Raw genomic sequence first — 27,939 nt, forward strand, 5'->3', positions numbered from 1 at the left:
GCTCACAGTCCTTCCCCAAACAAGAACCTAATTATGACCCCAGCACTCTGTTAAAACCGCTTCCTGTCTCCCTTACCCTCACCCCCACCCCCCTCAGCGGAAGGCTAAACTCCTCAGTTTACCATTCAAGGTCTTTCTCACTGGCCGTCGGCCTGGGCCCCATCCCCTGTTGACCATCTCGCTTTGCCCCTCTCCTAATACACACTGAGCCTCATTCCCCCCAACCCACGGGGGTTCGTGCGCCTTTGCCCCTGACAGGTCGAGATGGTTGGGGCACAATGGGTTTTTCAGGGGAAGCGCCCGTATCCTCTAAGCCTCGCTAAGGGGCCCATGCCACGGCTTGGAGGGAGTTCGGGAACCCTAGGCGCCTGCAGCAGGGTGACGGGGGCGTGACCAGCCCAGTCCCGCCGCAGGAGGAGGTGCCCCTGCCGAGCCACCGCCCGCGGCAGCCCCTCCCCTCCAGGAGCAGGCGGGAGTCCTGGGCTCTGATTGGGTGGTGCCGGAGGGGGCCGCGCAGCCCGACCAATGAGCACGGGCCAGGCGCGGTAGCGGGCGGAGGAGCTAGCGCTGCCTGGAGCCGCGGCGCAGGCAGTCTGAGCTCCGCGATCTCGGCCCTGGCGAGGCGGGCGGGGCGGGCAGGGAGCGCGCCGCGGGAGCGAGCCTCGCCGCCCGCCGGGCCGCGGAGACCGTCGCAGGCACCCAGGTAGGGGTCAGCTGGAAGGGGACCTGGGGCGGGCAGCAGGAGAGAACTAATGTCTGAACGTCTGCTCGGAGCCTGCGGAGGAGAGGGATGGTCTGCGAGGCTGCGTCTGCAAGGACATTAGAGACCTCGTCCATGCGGGGATCCTCCCCCTTCGGTCTGCGGGGCCCGGTCTGTGGGGTACCTCCCGGAGCCTGCTTCTATCTGCGCTGGCACCTGGGATCGCATCTATGAGGGCGCCCCGCCGTCTGCGTCCCTTCCCCAGCTCTGGTCGGCGGGACCGCGTCCATACGCGGCGCACTACCTCCGCCCCAGCTCTTGGTGGGAGGCCGTGTCTATGTGGAGTGGGCCCAGACGGGTGCACCCACGTGTGGATCTGCGCGGAGCGCTCCTCCCACACGGCCCTCCCGTGAGCCTTCCTGCAGGAGCTGTGGCGGGGGGATGAATGGGACAGATGGGGCGCGCGTGGCTTTAGCTGCGCAGTCCTCCCAGGCTGGGGCCAGGGGGAGGTGGGCGAGGGAGGTGGACGCTGCGGTTTCTGCGGCCCGACAGCACAGACAGAACTGGTGGCTCGGAGGGTGCACACGTGCGCGGTGACCTGTGTGTGGTGTTTGGAGGCGGGTGTGCATGTGTCACGTGGACACGGGAGTGTGCCTGTGTGTGTGAGGGGGGTGCATTACAGGATGGAGTGGTGTGTGAGGGCGGGTCACGCGGACATCGGCGTGCGCCTGTTCCGGGAGTGGGGTGTGTGTGTGTGTGTCTTGAGAGTACAGGGGTGTGTAGAAAAGGTTATGTCCCAGGTCACAGGACTGTGCCTTGGTGGGCACATTTGGGGTTGTATATTTGCCAGGTGGGCTGGGGAGTCGGGAGGGGTGCAGAGCTTGTGTCCTTGAGGATGCACTGGCCGCCCCCACGGCCCTCACTCCTTCCTTCAGGACATACAGACTGAGCACCCACGATATACCAGACCATGTCCTAGGCCCGCAGACTCTAGGGACCCCTGCCTTTTCCTTGGCCTCTTACCTTCAGTCCCAACAGAAGGCAGAGGGATCACTTTAAAACCTCATCCATCTGAGACACTCCCCTGCTCAAAATTCTCCTCTGGCTTTTGAGACCTCCTGGTCTCTGTCCATAAAGCACCTCCAACCGACCCCAAAGCCACGTTCTGAGTCCCAGACAGGAAATAGTTCTCTGTCATGCACAGTGTGATCTTCCATCCTCTCCTCTGAAATCCTTACTCAGTGGTCATGAAAGATCGTAAATGCCACCTCCTGGAATCCTTCCCTGAGATCAGGCACAGTGAATGACTGGGCCTTCTCTTTCAGGTGTCACTCTGCTTTGCCATTGGGTTCCTCTCGCATGTGGAACGCCCCACTCCAGCGACCCCCGCCTCCTTGCTGATCCTCAGATAGTAGTGCAAGCACTGTCTCCCCTCACAGCCTTTGCAGTTGCTGTGCCTGAAATGCCCTTCCCAGATGTCCATGCTGCTCGCGCCCTCACTTCCTTCAGATTCTGCTCAAATCCTGCATCAGAGAGATGTTAACTGACCTCATTATGTAAACAGCGCCCCCTAGCGCCTTGCTCTTGATCCCCCTTACATGATTGCATATTTCCCCCATAGTTTGTAGGGCTTGACGTATCGTCTGCTAATTCCTGACTTTCTTGTTTGTTGCCTCTTGCCCCGCTAGAGATTAAACTTCGTGAAAGCAGGAACTTTGTCTTTTTGGTTCACCGTTTTATCTGCCATTACCTAGCACAGTACCTGGGCACATACAGCAGCTGGTCAGTGATTGTTGCATGAATGAATGACTCTGGGTTTGTGTCCCAGAAGTCTGTGTCTCTGGCTGCTCCCCAACCAGTGAGCCCCAGTCTGAGGCTAGGTCTCCTGCTCTTCTGTCTCCCAGATTCCAAGATCCTGGAAGGCCAGGTCTGGAAGAACTGTGACCAAATTGGCATGTTAGGAACATTCCTTCTAGCAACTGGTACAGAGGATGGGGTGAGGTGGGTTGGGGTGTGAGCCTGGAGGCGGCGGCCTGTGTGGCAGAGCAGTGGGAAAGGACAGTCGAGGTCTGAATCTAGACTTTTTAAGGAGTTCGATTTCGTTACCTAACCCAGTAGTGGGGAGATCAGGGAGGGCTTCCAGAGGAGGAGATGTCTGAACTGTCCTGGCAGCAAAGGAGAGGGAGATGTGTTCTTGGCAGAAGGCGCAGCTTGTACAAAGATCCGGCAGCTGAACAGAGTCTGCAGTTTGGGGCGCTGTGAGTACTGTGGAGTGGCCAGGGTGGAGAATAACTGTGGGGCTGGGGGAGTAAGGATGGGTGAGAGGGAGAGGATGGATGATAAGGAGGGCTGCTGGGTTTCTGGCCTGGGAGAACTGGGAGGATGGTGGCCTTTGTTTCTGTGATGGGGACAGAGGAGGAAGAGCAGACTTGGGGGAAATGCTGAGTTGAATTTGAGCCGCGTTGGAACAGAGCTGCCCAGGAACATGGAGGGGAGGAGGCAGCCGGCTGGAAAGAGTTGGGCTGGAGGCACAAACCTGGTGTGGAGGATGTGGAAGGGCAGAGGGAGAGGGAGCAACCAGGAGACCATCAGCCAAGGGGTGCTGAGGATGTGCCGAGGGTTGCTGTGCTGAATCAGGCACAGAGCCCGCCTCAGTGCCTGGGGCCTCCCTGGAGATGGTGGGAGGGGGGGCGTCCTTGCAGCAGGCGTTCTTAAGCATGACTTGGCACCAGATGCCTGGGCCTCCCTCGAGGGTACTGAGTCATCCCGAGCGGGGGTGGGAGCCACGGAGGACACCCGTTGCCAGGGCCATCCAGACACTTGTCAGGAGCATAAACACGGCTCCTGTGAGGCAGCCCAGGGATGTCAAGACCACTTCTGTGTCTAGCCGGGGTGGCTCCACTGCCTCCTTATGGCTTTCCCTTCTGGCCAGTCCTCAGCCTGTCAGGGCTGCATCTTTTCTTGCCTAGGTAGCTGGTCCCCTGCTCAACCTGGCCTTGAGGTTCACAGCAGCCTTCCAGAAGCTCAGGGTGAGGCCTGACGAGTGTCTGAAGTCATCCCAGGTGGGGCTGCTTGAACAAGTGTGAGTGAGAGCAGGATGTGCCTGCCCTGTCCTGCTCTTGGCCTCCTCTGAGGGACCCAGGTGGATAAGGAGGAGGTCTGGCCAAACAGGATTTGGAGCCAGACCCCTGGTGCTGAAAGACATAGCCTGGGAGGAGAAGCCTGAGCGGCCAGGCCGTCCCAGAGCCATGGGGCAGATACAGGGTTGTACTTTGTACATCAAGGCTGTCTCTCGGTGGCTTTGTGACACCCCACACTGCTTAGGCACCACCTGCTTCAGTGTCCACAATCTCATCCACTTCCTCCCATAACCCTGGGAGTTGGCAGGGTGGTGGCCACCGATCCGATTCGCATATGAGGAAACTGAGGCTCCAAAGAGGTTCAATGACTTGTCCGAGGTAACACATCACAGTCTGGGAGGATGGACTAGGGTAGCTCTTCCCAGTAAGGGAAGGCCTGAGCCAGGCCGTTCTTGGCTGGAGGACTAGGCTGGTCCCTAAGAGGCTCCTCATGCCCGTACGGGTCCCTGCTCTGCCCTGGGCCTGGGTGCCAGCCTGTCTGTCCTTCTGTTTGCTCACGTGGTTCCTAGCTACCTGCCAAGCCAGTTCCTACATAGCGTCTACTGAGGCCTCAGCTTAGGGTGGGCCTTGAGAGAGGGCTGCGTCCTGCCCAAGACACACAGCCCAGCCCAGCCCAGCAGGCAGCCCCAGGCTGGTGGACTGGTGACCACATGGGAGGATCAAACTTGACCTTCTGAGATCAAGTTCCCATGGTCCAGGGATGCACTTCCCACCCCCCGGCGCCTAGTCCTGGGGCACACGTACACGGAGACCTAAAAGCACCGAGTGCGCATGAACACACTTATCCGCGCATATAGACCACAGCCATAGATGTTTGTCTCCCTGCGGATGTGCTCCTGGGTGCGGACCCCTAACACACACACACACAAAGACACACACCGTCACCCTAGCCCTGCTCACACGTATTCTCTCACTCGGACACACAGCCTCACACACATAGCCTCTAGTATCAGGACCTGTCGCCTGGACACGAGGCAAGAACCTGGGGCCTCCCCAGGGCTGCCTCCCGCAGACGTGCTTAGTCACCTGAATGTGATCCAGGCGGGAGGGAGGGAGGAGGGCCTGACGTCAGCCCTCACAGCTGCCTTGTGCCGCCCGCGCATCCATCTGGGCCACCCTGTGTCCCAGGCAATCACAACAACAGCAGCACAACAACTCAGTTTTACGGGGCTTCTTGAGCGGTAGGCTGGGGTTCTGAGCCCAGTAAGGGCGTTCACTCCTTTCCTCCTCACAACTGCTGGGAGGTGAGGTTGCTATTAACCCCATTCTGTGGCTGGAGAAAACCTAGGCACAAAGAGCAGTCACCTGCCCGTGGGCACACAGCCAGGAAGGGGCGTAGCCTGGCAGTCTGGCTTCAGAGCCTGGGCCCTAAACCAGGTGACAGGTCCCAAACTGGAGCGGGAAGACTCTGCCCTGACCTGCTGTGTGACCCTAGGCCCATCCTTGCCCCTGGCTGACAGAAGAGCCTCAGGGAAATCATATGCAAATGTGATTGGGGCAGCCTGTGGTCTCTGCCTGTGGTAGCTCTCAGTCCCTCGGTCTCTGCCCTGGACCACAGGGCAGGAGTTCCTGACACTGCGGTTCATTCCCTGGGGCCTTAGGCTTGTTGGGGTCCCCTCTCTGAGGCTGCTTTCCCTTCTGTCTAGTGGGGCAAGGACTGCAATGATCACTACGTCAACCACTCATTCATTCCACAGATATTTATCAGGTTCCGACTATGTGCCACACACTTCTGCAGACATCAATGACCTTATGACGACAAGGCACACAAGTGCCCTAATCTATGGCATTTATACTCTGGTGGGAGAAAAAGGGCCTACAGAGTGAGAGGGAGGGGCAGCCAGCGTAGGCCAGCTAGAGGGAGGAGTCGGGTGGGTGGGCCAGGCTTGGAGGGCTCCCTTTAGCCTTGGCTGCTTCCTTCCTGCCCCCAGCCTGGTTCCCAAAGCCTCTCTGATGCTCTAATCCCATTCCACCTCCTCCAAGGAGGCCTCCCTGAGGCTCTAGCCTCACCAAGCCCCGCTCCCCTCACTCCTCTGGCTCCAGCCTCCATGTCTTTTTCTGTTGTCAGTCTGAATTCCTTTCCCCCTTCCCTTTTTACATTCCAACTATCAGCTCCATCACCTCCAGGCTTCCACTTATTCAGTGCACTGTGCCAGGCACTCGGGGTCTGGACCACATTCTCACTTACAGTCCATCTCCAAGCCTTGCCCTAGGGAATCTGGGAAGGTTCTGCTTCTGTAGTACAGGTGGGGAGACTGAGGCTCAGAGTCGGGAAGGAGCTTGACCGGCAGGACTGGAACCCAGCCCAGGCTCCCGGCCAGTGGATTCCAAAGAGCCCTGCCTCCTTGACATCTGTCAAAGCAAGTTGACGGGGGAACGAGGGGTGGAATGGAGACCGTGTTCTCAAAATCGTTGTGTGATTACGGCGCAAGTCACCACCAGACAGGAAGGGCAGAGGGTCAGAAGGCCCTTACTTCCTTTTCCTGAGAAGATGCTGAGTCTGGCCCAGGAAGAGGGAGGGGCACTGGCTGGGGTGGGGCCAGTGCTCAGCCTGGGGCAGAGACGGAATCCCAGCCTGAGTGTCCGGTTTAGCCCCGGATCAGGGATCAGCCCAGGGTTGTGGTCCAGCATGAAGGCTGGGACTGGACACTAGAGGTTGGTTTGGGGTTCAAGCTGGAGTTAGTCCTTGGCGCGAGGCCTGATTGGGGGTGTAAGGCCAGGGTGGGTGTAAGGCCAGGCCAGGGGGAGCGTCTCAGCCTGAACAGATGTGGCGACTTGAATAAACTGGAAGGAACAACCAGGAGAAATAAGTGCAGTGAAGTCTCCACAGCCACCAAAGCAGCCGTCCCTTCCCTAATGGGCCCCGTCCTGGGCTGCAGGCTCTCCCGGGCCGTGATGGAGTGGAGGTGGGGTCCTGGGGCATCAGGACGGCCTCTGCATTACCAGTGCCCAGCTCATCCCAGCTCAGCTTCTCGGCATCATTGGAATGCTCTGCTGTCCAGGGGTGGGGCTGTGAGTCACTGTACTGCCTGCAGGATGGGGGCCTGAGCTGACCCTGGGCTGTTTCTCCCAGCACTGCTGAGCCTCCAGTGTTCTGTCCGTGTTTGTCTGTCCTGACTCCAGAATATCAGATTCTCCCTGCTACCCTGTGAAGCCAGCAAGTCTGCCACCGTGATTGTACCTGCTTTACAGATGGGGATACTGAGGTCTAGAGGGCTGTGTACAGTGGAGCCAGATGAGTTCCTGGAATTCCTTCAGTTAGCAGGCAAACCTGAGTTTGGATGCTGGCAGCCCAGGCAGAGGGAACAGGCAGGGCCAGGGCCTGGAGGTGGGACCCACAGATTGTGGCTACAATAGGAAGGGGGCCTGGAAATCTGACCTCCTTGGCCAGGATTGAAGCTTTCTCTGCCCTCTTTTCTCAGGTTCCCCATAAGGCTGCACAGAGGACCCCCTTGACTGGCGATGGAGGGGGGCCCAGCAGTCTGCTGCCAGGACCCCCGGACAGAGTTGGTGGAGCGAGTGGCAGCCATTGACGTGGCCCACTTGGAGGAGACAGATGGCAGCCCAGAGCCCACCAGGAACTGCGTGGACCCTCCACCGCGGGCCAGAGCTGTCTCCGTGATCCCCGGCAGTGCTTTGAGGCACCCCGCAGCCCGGCCCAGCCTCTCGGCCAGGAAGTTCTCCCTGCAGGAGCGGCCAGCAGGGAGCTGCCTGGAGGCCCAGGCTGGGCCTTATGCCACAGGACCTGCCAGCCACATCTCCCCACGGGCCTGGCGGAGGCCCACCATCGAGTCTCACCACGTGGCCATCTCAGACGCAGAGGTCGGTGGAGCCGAGCTAGCGGGTGCTGGTGTGCTTTTCAGTAGTCCACGATGAAGACCTTTTGCTGTTCCTATCCCTGCCACACAGCTGTCTAGCCTTTGGTTTGCATACCATCAGAGCTGAGGAGCTCACTACCTCACTCTATGGCCTCTTCCCACCCAGAGGGGCTCCATCTGAGCCAACTGCTGCCTCCTATAAATCCCACCATTCCCACGCCTACCCCAGGCCTAGGAAAGAGGCCCCTCCCTTGTCCCCCAAGAAGTCCTCTTAGACATTTGAAGACAGTGTGTCCTTCTATCCCCCAAGCCTTCCCCAGCTTGAGCCCACACCTCTGATCCTGCCTCCTAGAGTCTGCTCTGACTCAGAAGCTGCCAGCCTGCTGCCAGCTTCTGCTCCCCCGGCTCCGTCCTTGCCACTTAGATCTGAAAGTAAACTCAGGTACCGAGCAATCTACAGACTTCAGAGGCTAAACTTTTCATGCCTGACCTGGGGCTTTGGTCTCTTGTCCTCAAGGCCCTCCTCATCTTTCTTGTCCATATAATGTAGACCTCCTCATTCAGCTGCTTTTGGAAATACTTGCTCAAGGGTTTCGCACATCAGGATCTCCCAGACCCCAGCATCCAGGCAGGAATCAGTGTACTTTTCCGCCACTTCCTAGGAAGCAAAGCATAGGCATGGTTCACCATTCATGTTTTCAAATGTTATCCAGGTCTTGTCACTTTCAGTATCACTTTTGGCCTTAGTACCACTGCCTTTCCCTATCCAAACCTGAAAGATTGATGAGATCCAGTGTCTGGGAGTAAGGGGCCTGGGGCTAGGACTGGTCTCTGGATGTGCTCCTGTAGTGATGCTGATTCTGGATCAAGCTTTACCTGATGCCCCTCCTCTTTTCCCAGGACTGTGTGCAGCTAAACCAGTACAAGCTGCAGAGTGAGATTGGCAAGGTAGGCCTGGGGGCAGGCCAGGAGCAGTGGGAACTTGTCCTGGGGCTTTGCAGACTAGCCTGTCCGGATCCTCTGCTTGGCACAATCCTCTGGCAATGTGAGGCTGAGCCAAGAAGGCCCTAGCCTGGAAGCGAGGACAGTTTTGTCCTCTGTAGGAAATATTGGGGTAGTGGGTGGGAGAGGACTCCTGAATCCTGACTCCCCAGAGTCTCTGATGGGAGGGACTGGGGAAGGCATAGAGCTGTGTTGAGCCTGGCAGGGGCAGTGACCAGGGCATAGGAGCCCTCTCCCTGCCCACCTGAAATTTATGTCCACTGGTAGCAGGGGCGGAGGTAGGATGTGGGAGGAGGGGGGGCTGGAGCTGTTCAGGCTCCCCTCCTCCCAAGCTAGTCCTGGGGGTGCCCTGGCCAGGGTTGCTGACCTTTGCCTCTCTGCAGGGTGCCTATGGCGTGGTGAGGTTGGCCTACAATGAAAGTGAAGACAGGCACTATGTGAGTCTGGGGATCAGAGGGAGGTGTTGCCCAAGCTGGGCCCCAGAAACCTTGGGGGGTGGGCAGAAGCTGTGCTGGGAAGACAGAGGACAAGGCTGTCTGTGAAGGGAGTGAGCTCCCTGTCGCTCAGGGTATGCAAGGAATGAACTTCTTGACCCTGGGAACATGCAAGCAGAGGCTGGATGCCTCCAAGGGGAGAGCTCCAGAAAGACTTGTTGAGGGGAATAGGAGTAAGACCTAGATTTAGATATGGCCACCTCCTACTCCAACTTAATCACACCCAGGTCATTCCCTCAGTGCCAGTGGGAGATACCTGTGTGCTTTTCTAGATCTCAGTCCAGTCTGTTCTAACCCCTGCACACAAGTGACAGGTGCACCCCTCCCTCCTCAGGCAATGAAAGTTCTTTCTAAGAAGAAGTTACTGAAGCAGTATGGCTTTCCACGTAAGTATCTGTCTGGTCCTGTATTTGGGAGCGCCTGGCCAGGGGGCGGAGGAGGAGGAAACCTCGGAAGCTAGTTTTTGTTAGGACTAGGGGTAGACAAGGGAGCACGTGAGCAAAGGTCTGCTAGTAGGAATGTGCTTGGTGAGTTGAGGCCATGGCCGTGGCCTTGCAAGAGTCTTGCTTGAGGCTGGTCGCAGGGCCGAGGTGAGGCCCAGCCTTCTGCAACAGGCTGGACTCCCCTTCTTGGTCACAGGTCGCCCTCCCCCGAGGGGGTCCCAGGCTGCCCAGGGAGGACCAGCCAAGCAGCTGCTGCCCCTGGAGCGGGTGTACCAGGAGATTGCTATCCTGAAGAAGCTGGACCATGTGAATGTGGTCAAGCTGTTCGAGGTAGGAGCTGGGGGTGAGCACTCGGTGCAGACCAGGGATCCTGCTGAGGGGGTGAGGCTGAGGCCTCTGAGGACAAAGCCAGACGTGGGGTGGGGGCTGCCAAGAGGTTTCCAGGGTCAGTTTAGGCTGATCTGGGATATTCTCGAGTTCTCATGGAGGGGGAGGAGCTGCCTCGGAGGCAAGAAGTGAGAGTCCCCATCATGGCAGGAAGAGAGAAGGGCTGGGTGCCGGGTGCCGGGTGCTGGGCCAGGGCTGGGGGCCAGTGTTTCTGTGAGTCGTCATCTGTCTGGTGCCTGCATGGTTCCTGCTCCACTGTCCAGGGTGGCTGCGGACCATCCTAGGGGTCCTGAGGCTGGTGAGGACGAGGAGGCCTGGGACCCCCCACCCCATGCCTCTCCAAGCCCTGCCCCCATGTCTGCTCCCTCTCACCAGGTCCTGGATGACCCAGCTGAGGACAATCTCTATTTGGGTGAGTGACCCAGCTCATTCCCAAAGCAACTTACCTGGGGTGGGTCCGACGGCTCCCCGGGGACACACTTGACCTTCAGATGGGCGGTGTGAATGCACTGACCTCCTGGGGGCAAGGAGGAAACTCATGTTCTCAAGCCCCAGATTCTCACCCAGCCCTTCTCAGCCAAGCTCAGAATATCCAGTTAGATTCATCAAATATTCCCAAGCCCCTACTCCACTGATCGGAGAGATAGCGGATCAGATAGATGCAGGAAGTAGGCTATGTAATGTGGATTCCCAGACCCTATCTGCCTCAGTTTCCCCACCTGTAAAATGGGGATAATGTATATACCTCATAGGGTTGATATGAGAATTTTGTAAGTTATATGCAAGACACTATTATTGTTAGTAATAGTAATGTTGTTAATTATTTAAGTCCTTGGTGCTTGATTCAGGGCTGGGCTTAGAGGCTCTCAGGGAATGGGGCACAAGGCACACTGGCTTAGGAATTAGAGGCCAAGGCTTTAGTCTCCACTCCCTTTCCTACCTGCCTATCTGCTATGACCTTTAGGAAAAATCCTGCCCCTTCTCTGAGGCTCAGTTTCCCCCCTGTAAAAGGGGTCCAGGCTGATGGTCCTCACCTGGCACCTGAGAATCTGATGAGGCAGGTCCATAGTAGACCCACTGTCACCTGTTTACCTCCTCTGATACCCTGGGACCCCTGTCCTATTCCTCCCGCAAGTATGGCTAGATGCCTGACCCCGCCTCCCACCCTCCAGAACAAGGAGGGACCTTGCCTTCGGCTGTTCTTTCAGCCTGGCTGCACTTACCTACTCTTCTTCTCTTTTCTTTCAGTGTTTGACCTCCTGAGAAAGGGGTGAGTTCCCCATCCCAATCAGGCAGGTCAGGCCTTCCTTTCCCTCCTGTATCCCTCGTCCTAGGGTCAGCTCCTCTAGGAGAGAAAAAAAGACCAAGGCTCTGTCCTTGGGGAGCTGGGGTCTGGGGGTGGTGGGGGACATGAGAGACCAAGAGGACAATTCTTTGAAGGCTGGTGGGGTCAGTGAGGCTGGAATAGTCAGGGAGGCCTCTGGAAGAGGGGGTGGATTTTGAGCCAGATGTTGAAGAACTGGAAAGATTTGACGGAAGAGAGGGAGAGAGAAGGAATATTACTCCAGCAAAAGTGTAGTGCTGGGACTCAACTCTCTCCTGTATTCAATGACAAAGAGTTCTTTCAGTTTTACAAGTTTGTGAGTTGGGTGGCTGGGACTCCATTCACTCCCACTTACAAGAGGGGAAGCTGAGGTTCAGAGAAGGTAAGTGGCTTGCCCAAGGTCACACAGCGAGTTGCTAATGAAATCTGGGGTTCTAACACATGTCTGCCTTGCTGGACCTTCTCAGGGTATGTGCAGAGCTGCAGACATGGAGTAGTGGGCACAGGGCTGGGTGGACTAGAGACCCTAACCGCTGAGGCCTTGAATACAGGCTGTGGCTTGTTTCCCTGCCTGGGAGGCTACCTAAAGACCGATTTGGGAAGGAGGCAGGAAGTGGTGTCCTTTTAAAGCTCAGGGGCTTTCAGCATTTTTGACCTCCATTCAATGTAAGAAATACAAGTTTGACATTGCCATCCATCCATATCTATAATTGAAACCAAAGTTTTATAAAACAGTATATATCCTTATTACATATGATATATCTGAGATATTCTATTTCATTATAAAGGAAAAAAAAGCAGTAGCCACCCACTAAATTGATTTCATGACCCTCTGTTGGTCCTACAGTTTGAAAAACACTGCTCTAAATGGCATCTTCACAACTGTTTGATTATAGATAATTAAGTACTTAGAAGAAGGAATACCAAGCCAATCAGAAGTTAAGATAAAGCTAATTTTAAACTGTAATGATTGAAAAGGGATATTTGCGTCTAAGTGTGTTTTCAAGTTTTCACCATATGGGAGAAGAAGCTAATATCTTGGGTTCTAGGCACCTTTTCGAACACAGAGGGCTCCTGGGAGGTCCCGAGGGGTCTGTGGCCCAGCCCCTGTTCCCCTTCACTTGCTGTCTGTTTTCATTCATCCTGATTCCCACTAAACATCCCTCCTCTCCTCCCTCCCTATAGGCCGGTCATGGAGGTGCCCTGCGACAAGCCCTTCCCTGAGGAGCAAGCTCGCCTCTACCTGCGGGACATCATCCTTGGCCTTGAATACTGTGAGTGAGGGGCTGCCTACCCTCTAGGGCTGGGGACCCGGGAGCGGGACACAGAAGGAGGCGGAGCCCAGGCTCAGCCTGTTCTGAGCAGTTCCTGTCAGTCAGCGCCGATCTGCCAATCATCTTCAGTTGGGGGGGGGTGGGAGAAATGGATCTGTGGGCGGGACTGAAACCTCAAACAGGTAGAAGGTAGCGGCTGACTTCACTGGGCATGCGCCAGGTCGTCACTAAGGTCGGTCTGCGCCCTAGATATACTGCCTATCTCTCTGCGGAATTCTTAGCCAAGCTTAGTCTCTCCACAGGCAGGGCTGTGGGAAGGAAGAGATTTATGTCCAGCTGCTCAAGGAAGAGTCTGTCCTGGTATGGGGCCCATGGGTGGTGGCCGAGTGGGTTTACTGTGAGAGCTCAGGAGGGAAGGTGTGGCTTAGCCTGTATCCCTGGAATTCATTCATTCATTCATTCATTTATCCATTTACAAATACCCACTAAGTGCCAGCTGGGGGCATGTCGATGCCAAAGACCCAGAAGTGATCTCAAGGATCTCACAGCCTGATGGAAAGACAGGAACCTAAACAGTGCCTACCAAGGCTGGGGAGGCACAGGGGCTGTCAGAGCACTAAGAGACCAGGGGAGGGATGTGGAGGGGGCCACTTTGAGCAGAGTCCTGAAGAATGAGTAGTTCATTGGCCAGTTTGAGGGGTGGTGGGAGGGAGTACGCCAGTCGGAGAGAACTGCATGGCAGTGGTTCAGAGAGTACAGGGCATGTACTATTTAAGGATGGGGAGAAGTCCAGTCTGGGGGCCTAGGATAGTGAAAGGTGATGCTGGAAATGCTGTCCAGGCTGCACCATGAGGGCTGGGAGTGCCTCCACAGAGGACTTTCATGACTTTATCTTGTCAGCATTGTGAGTGCCTAAGGGCTTTGAGCAGGGGAGGGAGTGATAGGATTTGTGTCTTAGAAAGCTTGATCTGGCAGCTGTGTGGTGGCTGGATGGAGGGTGAGAGGCAGCCAGCTGATTAGGGAGGAGGCTGGTTCTATAGCCCAAGTGACAGATGGTGAGGCCTGGATTAGGGCAGTGGCAGAGGGGAGCAGATGTGAAGGACGTGGGGTGACCAGCGCTGGGTGACTAACTGGTCACTGGGAGGGGGGTCCCCCAGACACCTACGTAGGGTTCTGGCCTCGTTGGGGGTGGGTGGGGCACTGGCCATCCCTTTGAAATCTCAGCTTGATTTATCAGAAGTATATTCTCTCCCTGGGGGAGCAGGTGAGGACCAGCTGAGGTCTGACCTACAGTGAATTCCTTTATCTCATTTGAGCCACTCCAGTCCCCTTAAATTAATGCCATCTTTGTACATAGGGGAAACTGAGGCACAGAGAGGGGAGGGCTTTGCAGAAAGTCCCCAGCAAGGGCCTGGAGATGTGGTAAGGGAGCATTTCACCCTGAATGTGGTCGGTGCAGGTACAGCCCTGTACCAGCTTCTCCTCCACCCTCTTCCTGTCCTGGGCCTGTTGTCTCCCATTCTCCCTCCTGGCAAAAAATGAGCTAATCCCATCTGGCTCTTGGGTAAAGCCTCATCAAGACCCAGATAATAGCAGTGAAGGCCTTCCCGGAGCAGATTGGGCAGCAACAGGGGCTGGACAAGTAGACAAATGGAGGCACCGCGTGCTGAAGACCCGCCTTGATTCTGGTCCCAAGCAGGGAGAGCTGAGGCTGTCTGAGGAAGGCTCTGTGTTCCGGGAGGCTGGAGCCTGATTCTTACAGACAGGGCCAGTGCAGACATGCAGGGATGAGAAGCAGTCAGATCTGGACTATAAATTAGAGGTCCAGCCCAGAGGACTTGCTGATGAATTGGATGTGGGGTCTGAGAGGGGGAGGAGTTGAAGGTTTTTGGGCTGAATAACTGGTAACGTGGCCCTTAACTGAACTGGAAAGACTGGAAGAGGAGCAGGGCTTTTCTGTTTCATTTGTTTGGCAGTGGGGTGGCGGGGGTGGGGCGGGGTGTTGTCACAGACCAATAAATCAAGTTCTGAATTAAACACGTGATTGAAGACTTTGGGGATATATGTTGAGCTGTCTACGGAATATCCACGTGGGTAAAGAGCTCAGAGTTCAAGAGAGAGGCCAGGGTTTCAGATAAGAATTTAAGCCCACTTTCCATAGTCAACTACACAATGTCTTGAGCTCTGATGGGTGTGTGTCAAATCCCTTGTGTGCACCTGGCACACAGGAGGCAGTCGCCATAGGGCCGTGTTTTGTTCTTATTGTTTTGACACTCAATCCCTCTGCCCCCAGCCTTCCTCTCCTCCTTTTACCTTCCCTCCTTCCCATTCCATCTCCCCCCCACCCCCCGCAACTTCCCGGGATCTGTTGGTCCAGGGGAAGGTATTTGGCAAGGGGAGAGCCCATAGGTGGCTGGCTGAGAGATGGGTTAGTGCCATCTCTGCCTGAGATGCCTGTCTCTTCCTGGCAGTGCTGGACCCAGGAAGCAGAGTGGGCTCCCAGCCTACTTAGAGAAGGCTGACTCTCACCCCAGCCATGTTCATCCCGGCAGTCCCAAGGCCTGGAGTGCCCTCCCTCTCCCTAAGGCTGAGGCAGTAGCTCTGCAGGGTCCCCACAATCTCACCCTCGTCCAAGGAGCAGGGACAGCCCTGACAGGCTGGGTGGGGGATGGAGCTGGGGAAAGGCTTTGATGGGCTTCGAGCCTGCAGACAACACTCCCATTGGTGTTGAGGTGGCCAGAGGTGGCCTATGGAGAACCGTTTCCCCCAGTTTCCTCTGACCTCCACCCTCAGTGACAGGTGCCTTGATTGCCATGAAAAGATCACTGGACTTGGAGTCCAATGATTCCTAAGAGTCCAGTCCTGGCTCTGTTACTAACAGCCTGGGTTAGTGTCTTCACTGCATAGGAGGGCAGAGGGCTCTGAAATCCTCTTTGAGGTCCTCGTGAGATGAGTGTGTGCAGGGGCCCGGCTCCGTCTGTCCTGGAGTTTGAGGCAGGCCCCCGGGCCAGGTGAGGGCAGGTGGGCGGTCTGGGCGGCCGCGCCCCAGGCCGGCGCTCGAGCTGCCTCTCTCTGCAGTGCACTACCAGAAGATCATCCACAGGGACATCAAGCCGTCCAACCTGCTCCTGGGGGATGACGGGCACGTGAAGATCGCCGACTTCGGCGTCAGCAACCAGTTTGAGGGGAACGACGCTCAGCTCTCCAGCACGGCCGGGACCCCAGCGTTCATGGCCCCCGAGGCCATTTCTGATTCCGGCCAGAGCTTCAGTGGGAAGGTGGCTCCTAGGGCCCGGGCTGGGGTGGGGTTTGGGTGGAAGGGTGGGATAGCATGCCACGGGGCCTCATTTTCAGCCGGAGGGTGCCAGGGTCCTCATGTCTCAGGAGTGAATGCTGAACACGGTCCCCTCCCTCGTGTTTGCCTCTTCCTGGAGTCTGATAAACCCCCTAACTTTGGCCTCTCGTTTTCCAGCAAAACAGCCCCAAGGCTTCCCTGTAGGTATTTCTGCCAGTCACCCTGTGCTGAGTTCTGGGCTGGGCTGTGGAACAGATGGAGCCCAGACAGCCCAGTGCCCTGCCCCTCTGGAGATGGTGAAAAGGGCAGGAGAGCCCATATTTGAGGGGAAGGCGGAGGCTCCCCTGATTTCTTGGATGCGGCAGCGTTTGAACTAGGCCTTGAAGGATGGGGAGAATCTGAGTGGGAGGTGGAGCCCAGCAAACTTACAAGACAGCTGAGGAGTGTGGGGTAGGGGGCCTGGTGGGGCTTAGGCAGAATTTAGAGAGTCTGCAAGTTTGGCCTTTCTCCTAAGTGACAGAGGCCGTGGGCAGAGCTTTCTGGGCACGGGCTGCAGTTCTTTGTGTCCCCTGGCACATCCTGTGCTCCCCTGCAGAGTGCTAGCTGCCCCACTGTGGCCCTGCCACTAAGGAAATGGTCCAGAGGTATTTGGACATGTGTGTGGGTGTGGAGCTTAAGAGAAAGATGTAGGGAGAGCTTACTTTTTAACTTTTAATCTTGATATAATTCCAAATTTACAGAAAAATTACAAAAAGCTCCATGCATCCTTTTACACAGATTCACCAATTATTGACATTTTGTCCCATTTACCTTGTCACCGTCTTCCCCCATATTTATATGTGTGCACATTACATGTTTCGGAACCATCTGAGACTGAAGTGGGGGACATTATCCCCCCTTTATCACTATATACCTCTGCAGATATTTTCTTTTTTTTTTTTCTGGTACAATCTGGAATTTTTATTTTCTTCTAAACATTCACTGTATTTGTATTTTAGCTATTAAATTAATATGTACATTAAAATCATTACCTAATTTTTAAAAATTTATGAGATGGTTTCTCTGCAGATATTTTCTGAGGACAAGGATGTCCTCTTATGTAAGCTCAGTACAGTGATCAAAATTAGGACATTTATCATTGATAAAACACTGTTATCTAATCGACCTTATTCAGATTTCATCCATTGTCCCCATACTGTCCTTTCATGCCTTTTCTTCTTCTGGTCTGGGATCTGACCCAGGGTCAGTCATTGTATTCACTTGTCACATCTCTTTGAGGTCCTTTAATCTGGAAGAGTGGCTGGGCCTTGACATTTCTGAAGAGAACAGGCCTGTTATTTTTTTTTCTTCAGTTTTTCAGCTTTATTAAGTAGAATTGTTAGTTTGACTGCACATATACAATATATTGCATGTAAATACATATACACAATATACTGCACATAATTTAAAAATTTACATATAGGTACTATTCATTGTTTCTAAGAATGCTCAGAGCTTTAGCTTTTTAAACTTACATAGTTATCAAAGGAATAAAGCCAACCACAAAAATAAGAATTAATTCAAAAAGATACATACACCCCACTATTAACAGCAACATTATTTATAGTTGCCAAGACATTGAAGCATCATAAGTGCACATCAATAGGTGAATGGATTAAAAAAGATGCAGTGTATATATGTAGTGGAATACAACTCACCCATAAGAAAGAAGAATATTTTACCATTTACAGCAGGCCTGTTATTTTGAAGAATAATGTCAGTTTGCATGTGTCTGCTGTCCCCTGGTTGGATTCAGATGAGGCACCCGTGACAGAAATCCGTAGGTAGAGATCTGAGAATCACTCACATAAGAGAGAAAGCAGACTTGAGAAGAGGTGGGGTTCATGAGAGGGACATGTGAGAGAGAGGACATGTTTGAACCCATGGCATAGGGGACTCCAAGGGGTTGTGGAGGTGGCCAAGGGCCGGGGGCTGTTCTGGTGTCAGAAGGAAGGTGGCTGGTGGCTTCTCCAGTGGATCATTAGGAAATAGGGTGACCTCTCAAAGCCAGAGCTGGTTTAGTGAGTGTAAGTTCAGTACATCTTGTCATTTCTGGGGTTCACCTGTGTCATGAATACAGCAAATGTGACCCTGTAGATGAAGGGAGTTTTGCAGCTGTTGAGTTGAAAACGTGTCTGGTTTGGGCCTGTTCTGAGGAGACATGGAAACCCTAGAGGGCAGGGGCTCTGCTCTGGTCATCCCCATGTCTCCAGTGCTCAGCTCAGGGTCCAGCATGGAGCAAGGACCTGGGAGTGTTTGTTGAGTGAATGCATGACTGAGGAGGGAGTTTCCCTGCACGTCCTCCCCCACAGTCCACTGAAACTGGATGGGCAAGGGGGGTGGCTTCTCTTTGGGAGACTGATGTGAAGCTGTTTTTTTCCTAGGCCTTGGACGTGTGGGCCACTGGGGTCACGCTGTACTGCTTCGTCTATGGGAAGGTGAGTGCTGGGTGGGCTGGCGGAACTGGGACAGGCCACACCCCTGGCACCAGGGGCTGGGCCAGCTGAGCCAGGATGATGACAGGTGCAGGCCCTGCCTTTGTGTCCTTAAGTAAAGTGATTTTTGAAAGAGCCCATGGGGCTGGGTATGACTCAGTGGTAGAGCTCATGCTTAGCATGCAGGAGGTCCTGGGTTCAATCCCCAGTACCTCCATTTATTTATAAATAAGTAAATAAACCTAATTACCCACCCCCCACCCCTTCAAAAAAATAGAAATGAAAGAGCCCAGCCAGTTCAGAGAAGACCGAGGAGAAAGGGGCTTTTCTGCTTTTCTCTGGGCCCCTGGGCGGGGGATTCATGTGCAGGAGTCCTGGGACAGCAGGACATCCCAAGGGAGCTGTAGATAGTGGTGTGGCCACCACTCCACCAAAGTGTTCCCCATCCTTCTGTCCTTGGTTGCCATTCATTCATTCACACATTCACTCACTCGTTCATGCATTTAACAGATTGTCCTTGGGTCAGGCCAGACACCCAGCGTTGACGTGGCTGAGTCCCTGTCCACAGGTGCTCCCACTCCAGGGACCGCACCGAGAGCCAGGAGGGACTCTCAGGGAGCGTATTTCCAAACCTGAGGCCCTGGCAGTACAGGCCTTGCTGCGAGTGGCTGTCCTGCTGGCGGGTACACCCAGCTTCCTAGTCCCATCCGTGACTTATTCATTCAGTCCACATATGTTGAGCGTCTCCCATGTGCCAGGCCCTGAACGAGTTACATGGGGCACCCCTCATCTCACAGGGAGCCCAGAGCTGCCCTAAGAGAGTCACAGCACTGAGCCCCCATCCTTCATCTCTCCCCACCGCAGTGCCCGTTCATCGATGACTATATCCTGGCCCTGCACCGCAAGATCAAGAATGAGGCCGTTGTGTTCCCAGAGGAGTGAGTTGTCCACCACAGGGCCCCGCCCACCCCCAAGGAGGCATGCCTGAGTTTTAGCAGAGCTTTTGTCCTTTTGGGGGAGCCCACCCTAGCCTGCAGATCTGGAGGTGAAGATGCTGCTCCCTGGGAGGGGGCCCCTGAGCAGATGGAGGGGTGGGACTGTGAGCGGGGTGTCTGAGACATTTGGGTCTTATCTCATTGTGCAGAGAGGAACTCTGAGGCCGGGAGTGAGGCAGGGATGGCCTCAGGCCACACATGCACCCTATCCCTTCCCTGAAGGACTCCAGGAGATCAGTGGCATCAACCCCACGCAGACCCTGCACCCACAGGGAAACTCCACCTTCCCCACGTGGGTGAAGGACTTTCAAGATGCCAGTGCCCTCCCCCATTTCACAGATGGAAGAGTGGAGGCTCAATGGGTCTGGGATGTGAAGCCACTCCCCCTCCCTGCCCCTTCCTTTGTGACTGAGGTCTCTGAGCCTAGAGGGGCTGTTTGGAGAGGTGTTCCCACTCATCCACGATTCTTCTGATTGTGATGCCGGCTACCACGGCAGTCAGCCTGAGCCCCCAACCCAGTGCCTCATTCTTCATGGCTCTTTTGCCATCTGCTCGAAGTGCCCGGGGCACGTCAGAAACCAACCTGGAAGTTGCTGGCCCCCCTCATGCCCACTTCTTGTCTGGTCCCCAAGCCCTGTTGAGTCCACCTCTTATATTTCTCTTGGTTCCATCGCCCCCTGCGGCCCTGGTGCCCCCTGCCTAGTTCAGGGCTCAGCTTTGTCCAGTCAACTCCTCTCTGGCCTCCCGGCTGCCAGTGTCCCTCCAAACCAGCCACCACAATCAGGTCAGGAGGACCCTGATAAAGCACAACAGATCTCACCGTATCTCCTGCTTAAAGTTTTTCCAAGGCTTCCCAAAGCCTGCAAGAAGAGGCATGCCCTGGCCCGTGCATTCAAGGACCCTTCTGTCTTGCCACCTGCTCATCTGCCAGGTGGCTCCATTGTCCCTGCCGCCCCACCCTGCCCAGCTCACATCACTCCCCTCCCCCATAGCACTAGCTTCCTAGCATCTGTCCCTTTCCTGTGATTGCCTGTCTTCTTCCCTCCAGCTGTAACCCCTGCCAGGGATATCCTCCCCAGCCCAGGCGTTTTAAAAGGGATTAAGTATCTAGGTCAGCAGAGGGAGCCAAGGTGACAGTCCCAAGATGGGGTTCCTTCTCCCAAGAATGTAAGTAGCAGTGACGCCTGAAGTTTGGGCACAGGCAGTGGAGGCCGGTGTGAGGCTGAGTCCTGCTCCCGTCCCCACCCTGAGTCCCAGCCCTGCCCTAGCTCTTCTGGGCAGGATATGGGGTTTGGTTTCCTCCTCGGTCAAATGAGAATCGTCCCCAGCCACCTGCCAGATGGAAGAGAGAATGAGATGGCCAGTGGGGGTGAAGGCCTCGGGGTCCCATAAAGCGACTCTTCTCATATTATCCTCACCATCCCTGCCCCCCAGGGGGTGTCCAGCACCCATGGGACTCCGTTTGTGTTTGTGGCCTCTGCCCACCGAGGGAGACTACTTTCCGTCCTATTCAGGAGAGAAGGGTAGCCACATACTTGTTGTGAAACTCTCCTTCTCCCTGGTACCTTAGGTGTCCCTTCTCTCTGAGGAAAGTGAGTGTTGGCAGTGTCTCTGTCCTGTTGGGTGCTAATCAGGGAAGCCTGGAGCAGGGTAGAGTGGAGAGGTGGGAAGGAAAGGGTCCTCAACTGCCTCTCCTTTGTCTCTTTCCACTTCTTTAGGCCAAAGGTCAGCGAAGAGCTCAAGGACCTGATTCTGAAGATGCTAGACAAGAACCCTGAGACGAGAATTGGGGTGCCAGACATCAAGGTTGGGCCGGGCTGGGCCACAGAAAACAGGCCTCAGTTTCCCCTTTGGGGAAGCCTCACACCAGGGGCATGGGCATGGGCATGCTAGGTTTGGGTTTGGGGTTTATGTGCTTTGGGACCCTCAAGGGACCTACTGGTGGAATGCCCAGGCCCCGTGCTGGCTGGGATCTGTCTGCCTGTGGTCCTGACCTTCCTCAACCACCTTCTGCTCCACAGTTACACCCCTGGGTGACCAAAAATGGGGAGGAGCCCCTTCCCTCAGAGGAGGAGCACTGCAGCGTGGTGGAGGTGACCGAGGAGGAGGTCAAGAACTCAGTCAAGCTCATCCCCAGCTGGACCACAGTGGTAAGAGGGTGGGGTGGAAGGTGCCGAGGCCTGGAAGGGTCGGAGGTTGGGGGGCTTGTGGCTGCCACCTGAGACTTGCTCTGTGCTGGGCCCTGGTGGGGGACAGAGGGCTGCCTGGTGGGCCAGTCCTGATGCTGGGTCCCTGAGGCCACTGTTCCACTGGAGGCTATGGCAGGAATGAGGTCACATTCCTCAGCCTTGTGGTGGGGAGACCCAGAGGTGTGGGGAGGACAGTGAATGATTTAAATACACTGCCCTTGCTGCACGTCAACATTCACCTCAACCAGAGGAGCATTTCCTTCCTTCCTTTCTCCCTTCCTTCCTTCCTTCCTTCCGAACATTTATGGAAATTCTGCTGTTCTCCAGGCACTGGACAAGGTGCCAAGGACCTGACAGGGGAAAAGGCCTAGGATGCCTTTGAATTGGAGAAGTAGTCTCAGCCCCTGCATGTCAGTCATGCACCACCTGTGTCCTCCCTCCACTCTCCTCTCACAGTTTAGCTTTTCTCGTTTTCCTCTGGACATCTTCCACGTTAACAGCTGGAAGTTATTCACATAGCCCTTAATGGCCCTCTGGGTTTTCTGGGGGGGTCACTGACAGCCATGGCCTGCCCTGCACTGAGGTTTCATGGCGAGTTGGGGTGAGCACATGGCCAGGAGAGCGAGCTGGGGCCCGTGCCAGGGGTGGGGTCTGGCCCTGGCCTGTGCGTCCACGCCTCCCTGCTGGGTCTAGGCCCAGCTCGGGCCAGTTGGCTAAAGTCCCTGTGCTCTACAGAGCTCCTGGGCTCTGTGGGGTCCCTGGAATTGTCAGCCTCGGCAGGGTCCCTACTGCCACTTCCCTGGTCTTCTCCATCATCTCGCTCCTAAACCACTGGAATCCGCTCCTAGGCTGTCTCCACGCTTCCACCCTTGCCCTCCCTACAGTCAGTGCTCAACTCAGCAGCCCGAGTGGTCCAGTGACCTGATGATGTCACTTCTTAGCTCAGATCCCACTTACTCAGGCTCCCATGTCACTCAAAGGAAGAGCCACAGCCCTGACTGCCTGCCAGACCCTGCATGGGCTGCCTGTCCCCATTTCCCTGCCGACCTCCCCTCCTCCCTCTGTTCACCCAGTGTCAGCTGCTGCCCCAGTGCCTTTGAATATCCCTTCCCTCCGCCTGGGATGCTCCTGCCCAGATATCCACAGGGTCGCTTCCTCACTCCCTCCAGTTCTTGACTCCAGAGTCACCTTCTCAGTGAGAAGTGACCTTCCCAGGCCTCTGATCTAAAATTCCAACCTCCTCTGTCGTTTCTTATCCACCTTCTTTTTCTCCTAAGTTTTATTTTTTTCTCCACTTTATTTTTTTCTCCTGAGTCCTTACCACTAACTAATGTATTATATATTTTACTGATTTGTCTTATTTATTGCCTGTCCCTGCAATTAGAATATAAGTTCCATGAAGGCAAGAATTTTTCCCTCAGTGTAGTCCCGGTGCCTAGAATACTGTCTGGCATATGCAGGTGCTCAATAAATATTTGTTGATGGAAGAAAGGAGGGAAGGAAGGCAGGAAAGAAGGAAGGAACAAGTAAAGCATCTCTGGCGCTACTCGTGAGTGCGTGCTTGTGTGAGAGAGTTTGTGTGCCTGTGGGCAGGGGGATGGAGCTGTCCTTGCGGCAGGAGGAAGGACAAAGCCAGGGCATCACTGCCTGTCCCCTTTGGACATCCCATTGGGCCACTGCTGCAGCTCCTCTCTGGCTCCCTGGGACCGCCTCTCTTCCACTCCATCCTTCCTGCGTAGCCAGAAGGCATTTCCTAATTGCACTCCCCAGGCCCTCAGCCTGGCGGTCCAGACCCTTCCTGGTCTGCTCCTGGCCTCTGTGCTTCCCACGCACCAGATGCACCGGCTCCTCACCATCCCGGAATCCGCCCTCAACCACCCCTGCTCCGAGCTCTTGCCGTTCCTTCTGCTTGGAGTGCTCTTCCTTTGTCTGCCTGTGCAAAGGGCCCACTCAGCTGCGCCCCCACCAGCCTGGGAGTCAGAGTGGAGGCCGCCTGTGTGTCTGGGAACCTGGGGGTCCGTGTGCCTCACCTGACATGTCCTTCCCAGATTCTGGTTAAGTCCATGCTGAGAAAGCGTTCCTTTGGGAACCCGTTTGAGCCCCAGGCGCGGAGGGAAGTGCGCTCCATGTCTGCTCCGGGAAACTTACTGTCGTAAGTACTGGGGGGCTGAGGCCTACAGCATGCTCCCTGGGGTGGGGTGGGGTGGGGGCACATCCCCTCAGTCTCACTGTCATCACGCTAAGCCTGGAGCCTGGGGACTTGGCCAGGCCTCGGAGCAGGGCCATCTCTGTTCTCAGCCCACGGCAGCCTCCTTCAGGTTGACAGACAGGCCTCAGGTCTGTTCCTTGTAGAAGGCTGGCACATCTGTGGAGGGGGGAACAATTCTGCTGCCTCTTCCTGGCTTGGGGGAGTGTTCACTGCTCTCTTAGTGGCCCATGCTTCCCCCAGCCATCGCAGAGGCTGTGAGTGCAGTCAGCCCTTTGTAAATGCTCATCCAGCGAGTAAGCCCGGGCAGGCTGGCTGCCGCGGCCAGGGAAGAGGAACCCCCATTGCTGGCGGCTCCCCACTGTGAACCAGGCATGCGCATTCACCACCTCCCAGGAGAGGGCAGAAAAGCTGTTTCCCAGCCTCATACCCAGCATTTCCACCTTTTTTCCTCGAAATAAAAAGTCAACAAGGCCTGCTGGAGCTGGTGCACAGACCTGCAGGGAGAAAACAGTGAGGGGGTCCTGGATCAGAATGTGGCCCTAGGACTTGGATTGCCTTCCTCTAGTCTGTGAAGGGGGCTGCGGGGGGAGGGGCTGTACCTCCTAGTCTGCTGGGTAGAGGAGCCACGTGCCCCAGAGAGGGGAGCGCTGGCCACCATCCAGGTACCTTGGCCTCTCAGGAAGGAGCAGATTCACTTGTGCCGTCCAGGGGCCCAGATACTGGTTTCGTTTGTGTGTGACCGTCCCCTTGTAAGTGGGCTCCTTAAGAAGTATTGCATCCCTGGAGGAGGGTAGAGCTCAGTGGTAGAGTGCATGCCTACCATGCATGAGGTCCTGGGTTCAATCTCCAGTACCTCTACTGAAAAAAAATAAATGAATGTATCTAATTACCTACCCCCCTGAAAAAAAAAAGAAAGAAGTATCGCAGCCCATCATGGTGGACACGCTGGTGTCTGCTCCCTGCCAGAGGCTGGCTGCACTCAGGGAGGTCCAATGACCAACGTCTTGCCTTCCTCTTGACAAATTCCCTGGCTGAAGTCGGGTGAAGGGTGGGGCCTGGGAGAGGCCTTGACAGTCCGGAGCTTACTTCCTCTTCTCTGTCACTTCCCTAAAGTGGCCAGGCCCTGGGGGAGGGGGTTCCCAGGGCTCTTCTAGGTCTGCAAACCAAGATACTGAAACTGGACTTGGTGTAGGGGACCACATTATTTTGCATCCAAATGGAGCCACTTTTGAGAGTGAAAGAGGAAGCTATTGACTAATTAGACCAGGACAAAGGCAGAACCAGGATTTTGAGGAGCAAACCTGGACAGTGCCTGTGGCTCAGTGCCCTCTAGCGGTGGGACAGGCCAGTTACAGGCTAAGGACACATCCAGCACCTAGTCCACACTGGACACAGGGCTGGGGGCCAAGAGTTCAACTGCGCAAGGCAATCGTTGTCCTTTTATGGACATGTTAATGGGGAGACAGGTCAGTTTCTTCATTTGGACTGTGACAGAATTGAGCTGAATAGTTTCCAGCTATAACATTCTATAATTCTGTGACTCAAGTTTCATTTTGGAAAGCAGGTTTTACCTCATCAGAGCCCCAACATTGGTCCTTGATAGACTTTTATGCCTTGGATAATTGTTGAAACTCTACAGCAGAGTTAAATGGGATTGATCCTTTTTTAAGTTATCAAAAGCCATTCATTGATCATGTTAAAAAGAAAGGTCTAAGGGGGAAAAAATCAGATACAAGAGTATTGGATATGCAGATAGGTACACTTTGTCCTGTGAACAAAGAAAAGAAAATGCAAAACCGAAGCTCCTCTACCCAAGACCCTGGGGGCTGATCCAGGCCAACAGGGAAGACTTGTGATCTGGCTGGTCCTTGAGGATGCATGGAAGTCAGCTCGGGAATGTCAGATCGGGAAAGGCTCCGGAAGCCAAGCTGGGAAGTCTTTGTCTCCGGGCAATAGGGAGCTGTGGAGGGTTGTGGGCAGAGGGCTGAGACCAGGGGTGGGGAAACTAGCAAGGGGCCACAAGGCAGGGGGGCGAGACTGAGGGGAGCTTGGGGGAGTGGGTGAGGGGGGATGTGGATACAGAATGCCTGTGGGTGTGAGAGTGTCTTCATGCATGCATGTTCTGACCCCTGAGATCCCTCTACCCCTGGTGTCCCCTGAACAGGAAAGACGGGTGTGGCGAAGGAGGTAAGAGCCCAGAGCTCCCTGGCGTCCAAGAAGACGAGGCTGCGTCCTGAGCCCCTGCATGCACCCAGGGCCTCCCAGCAGCACGCTCATCCTGCGCCTCCAAAGGCCCACTGCCTTCATGCCAACAGCCGCCCCTGCGGGCAGGGGGCTGGGGACTGTGGCCCCTCTCCTGGCCCCCCTCCCCCGTCGTGCTGCATGACCTCCGCGCGTGCGTTCCAGGGACAGGATTGGAATGTGTGTCATCTGGGGTTTGGGGGGCAGGGGTCCTGCAAGGCCTTTCTCCTCATCCTGGCTCTCCCTGGTGGGACCCATCGTATGGGGAAGCTGGGTGACCGTGGTGCCTTAGGAACCCCACCTGGCTGGTTGGCAAGGTCCTGGGGCGGAAGGCAGGAAACCAAGATGGCAGGTGGAAGCCTGGTTTACCACCACTGCAGAGACCTCCGCTAACTCAGGGGCCAGGTGGGCGTGGCTCAGCTGCCACACGCACATGGAGGGGTGTACCCTGCCCCCCTCGGGATGCTGCCAGAGCTCTTACCTACTGAGAACACTGACATGGAGGCTCTGAGCCCTTGGTGGGTGTTCCTGGGCCTCACTGGGCCTGGGGCCAGCATTGGAGAATCCAGATTCCATTTTTGTTATCTTTTACTTTTGTCTATAACTTGGCACAGGAGCTGGATGCCAAACTCTGTTTGGAAACACGTAACAAGCTTTCCTTCAGCTTTGGGTGGTTCCCAGCGCACCCACCATGATCTTGGCAGCCAAGTAGACTGGACTCACCTTCCTGGATTGTGTTTCATGCTTGACATTGTCCGGAGAATGGGCTAAGTTGAGGGTCTGAGCAGAGGCCTGAACCAGGAACACTACCCTTCCCAGCCTACCTCCCTCCCTCCTGTGTGGCTTCCCAAAGCCATGGCTGCAGAAGACACGAGGGGCTGACATCCACCGAGGGCCCTGAACTCAAAGAGCTGTGGCCTTGCAGATGCTGAAGTAACTGGAATCCAACCTCCGATCCCGAGCTGGCCTCCCCATCTGGTCCTGGAAGCTGCCCTCACATTCCAGTGATGAAGGACCAACTGCCCAGGTTGGAGTTTGCACTAGAGGCGGGACCCTGGTGGGGCATGCACGCTGGCAAGTGGCCTCGGAGAGGTGGGCCTTCCGCCACTGCCTCACCCCAGGACAGTCACCATTCCTCCTGGTTGGAGCTGGAGCAGACCTCTCTCTGCAATCAGTGGCTGGCTGGCTGGCTTGGCTTTGATGGACCAAATGCTCAAAAGACTGACACCCTCCAAAGGGAAATAGAGCAGGACTCAGATACCTGCCCTGAAATCATGGGCCAAACAAAGGATTTCAGTCGCCTGCATGAGGTTGCCATTTCAGGAGCGCTTTGTCAAGAAGGAGAGGAGGCGGGGCTGGAGGAATGCCGCGTCCCGAGTCTCTGTGCCTGTGGGTGTACGTCGCGCCTCCACGCACATACCCCGTGCGTGCCCATCTGCTGCACACAGCATGTCTTGCACTGGCACATGCATCTGTAATATAGTTTCTATGTCTATTTAAGGCTCTGAGCAGAACGTGGCCCGTTGTCACTGGGTCCACATTTCTTCCTGCTCCTCTGCACTAAGGCATTGTAACCCAGGGCTTAAACAATAATTCGGAACTGTTCTTAGCACTTTTATAGAGTTCATGGGAGACCATTCATCCATCAGCATGTTTTCCTGGAGCATCTCCATGCTGGAGCTTGGAGAGTGGGGGTTTCAGGGACCCCCCCCTGCCCCTCACAGAGCCCAAAGGTGGGCCCAGCTTCATGGCCCGTGTTGGAGCGCCAGTGGGGTGGCTCACTCCATGGCTGAGGGTTTTGGTTGGTATCATTGTTTCTGAAGGTAGCACAAGGGATGGACAAACTCCATAAGAGTGTTTTAAAAATTAACTTCCCAGGAAGTGAATTAAAAACAATAAAAGCCCTTTCTTGAGTTTAAAAAAAAAAAGACAACTTGGTACGGACATTTTCTGC

General features: G+C 55.4%; 1 protein-coding gene and 1 non-coding gene across 2 annotated transcripts; both read left to right on the forward strand.

Moving 5' to 3' along the window:
- Positions 1 to 549: 549 nt before the first annotated feature.
- CAMKK1 (calcium/calmodulin dependent protein kinase kinase 1) lies at positions 550 to 27,904 on the forward strand. The gene is made up of 16 exons (XM_006218849.4): positions 550 to 703; positions 7,263 to 7,662; positions 8,559 to 8,606; positions 9,044 to 9,097; positions 9,489 to 9,540; positions 9,794 to 9,927; positions 10,360 to 10,396; positions 11,233 to 11,254; positions 12,494 to 12,582; positions 15,661 to 15,860; positions 18,301 to 18,354; positions 19,216 to 19,289; positions 21,065 to 21,152; positions 21,368 to 21,496; positions 23,584 to 23,687; positions 25,909 to 27,904. Exons 2-16 carry the CDS (start codon positions 7,303 to 7,305, stop codon positions 25,979 to 25,981), a joined length of 1,518 nt encoding a protein of 505 aa, XP_006218911.1. The 5' UTR covers positions 550 to 703; positions 7,263 to 7,302; the 3' UTR covers positions 25,982 to 27,904.
- TRNAG-ACC (transfer RNA glycine (anticodon ACC)) lies at positions 24,530 to 24,602 on the forward strand. The gene has a single exon. It is a non-coding gene; the product is annotated as a tRNA-Gly (tRNA).
- Positions 27,905 to 27,939: the final 35 nt, after the last annotated feature.

The sequence above is a fragment of the Vicugna pacos genome, chromosome 16, assembly GCF_048564905.1.
Source record: "Vicugna pacos chromosome 16, VicPac4, whole genome shotgun sequence".
Lineage (NCBI taxonomy): Eukaryota > Metazoa > Chordata > Mammalia > Artiodactyla > Camelidae > Vicugna > Vicugna pacos.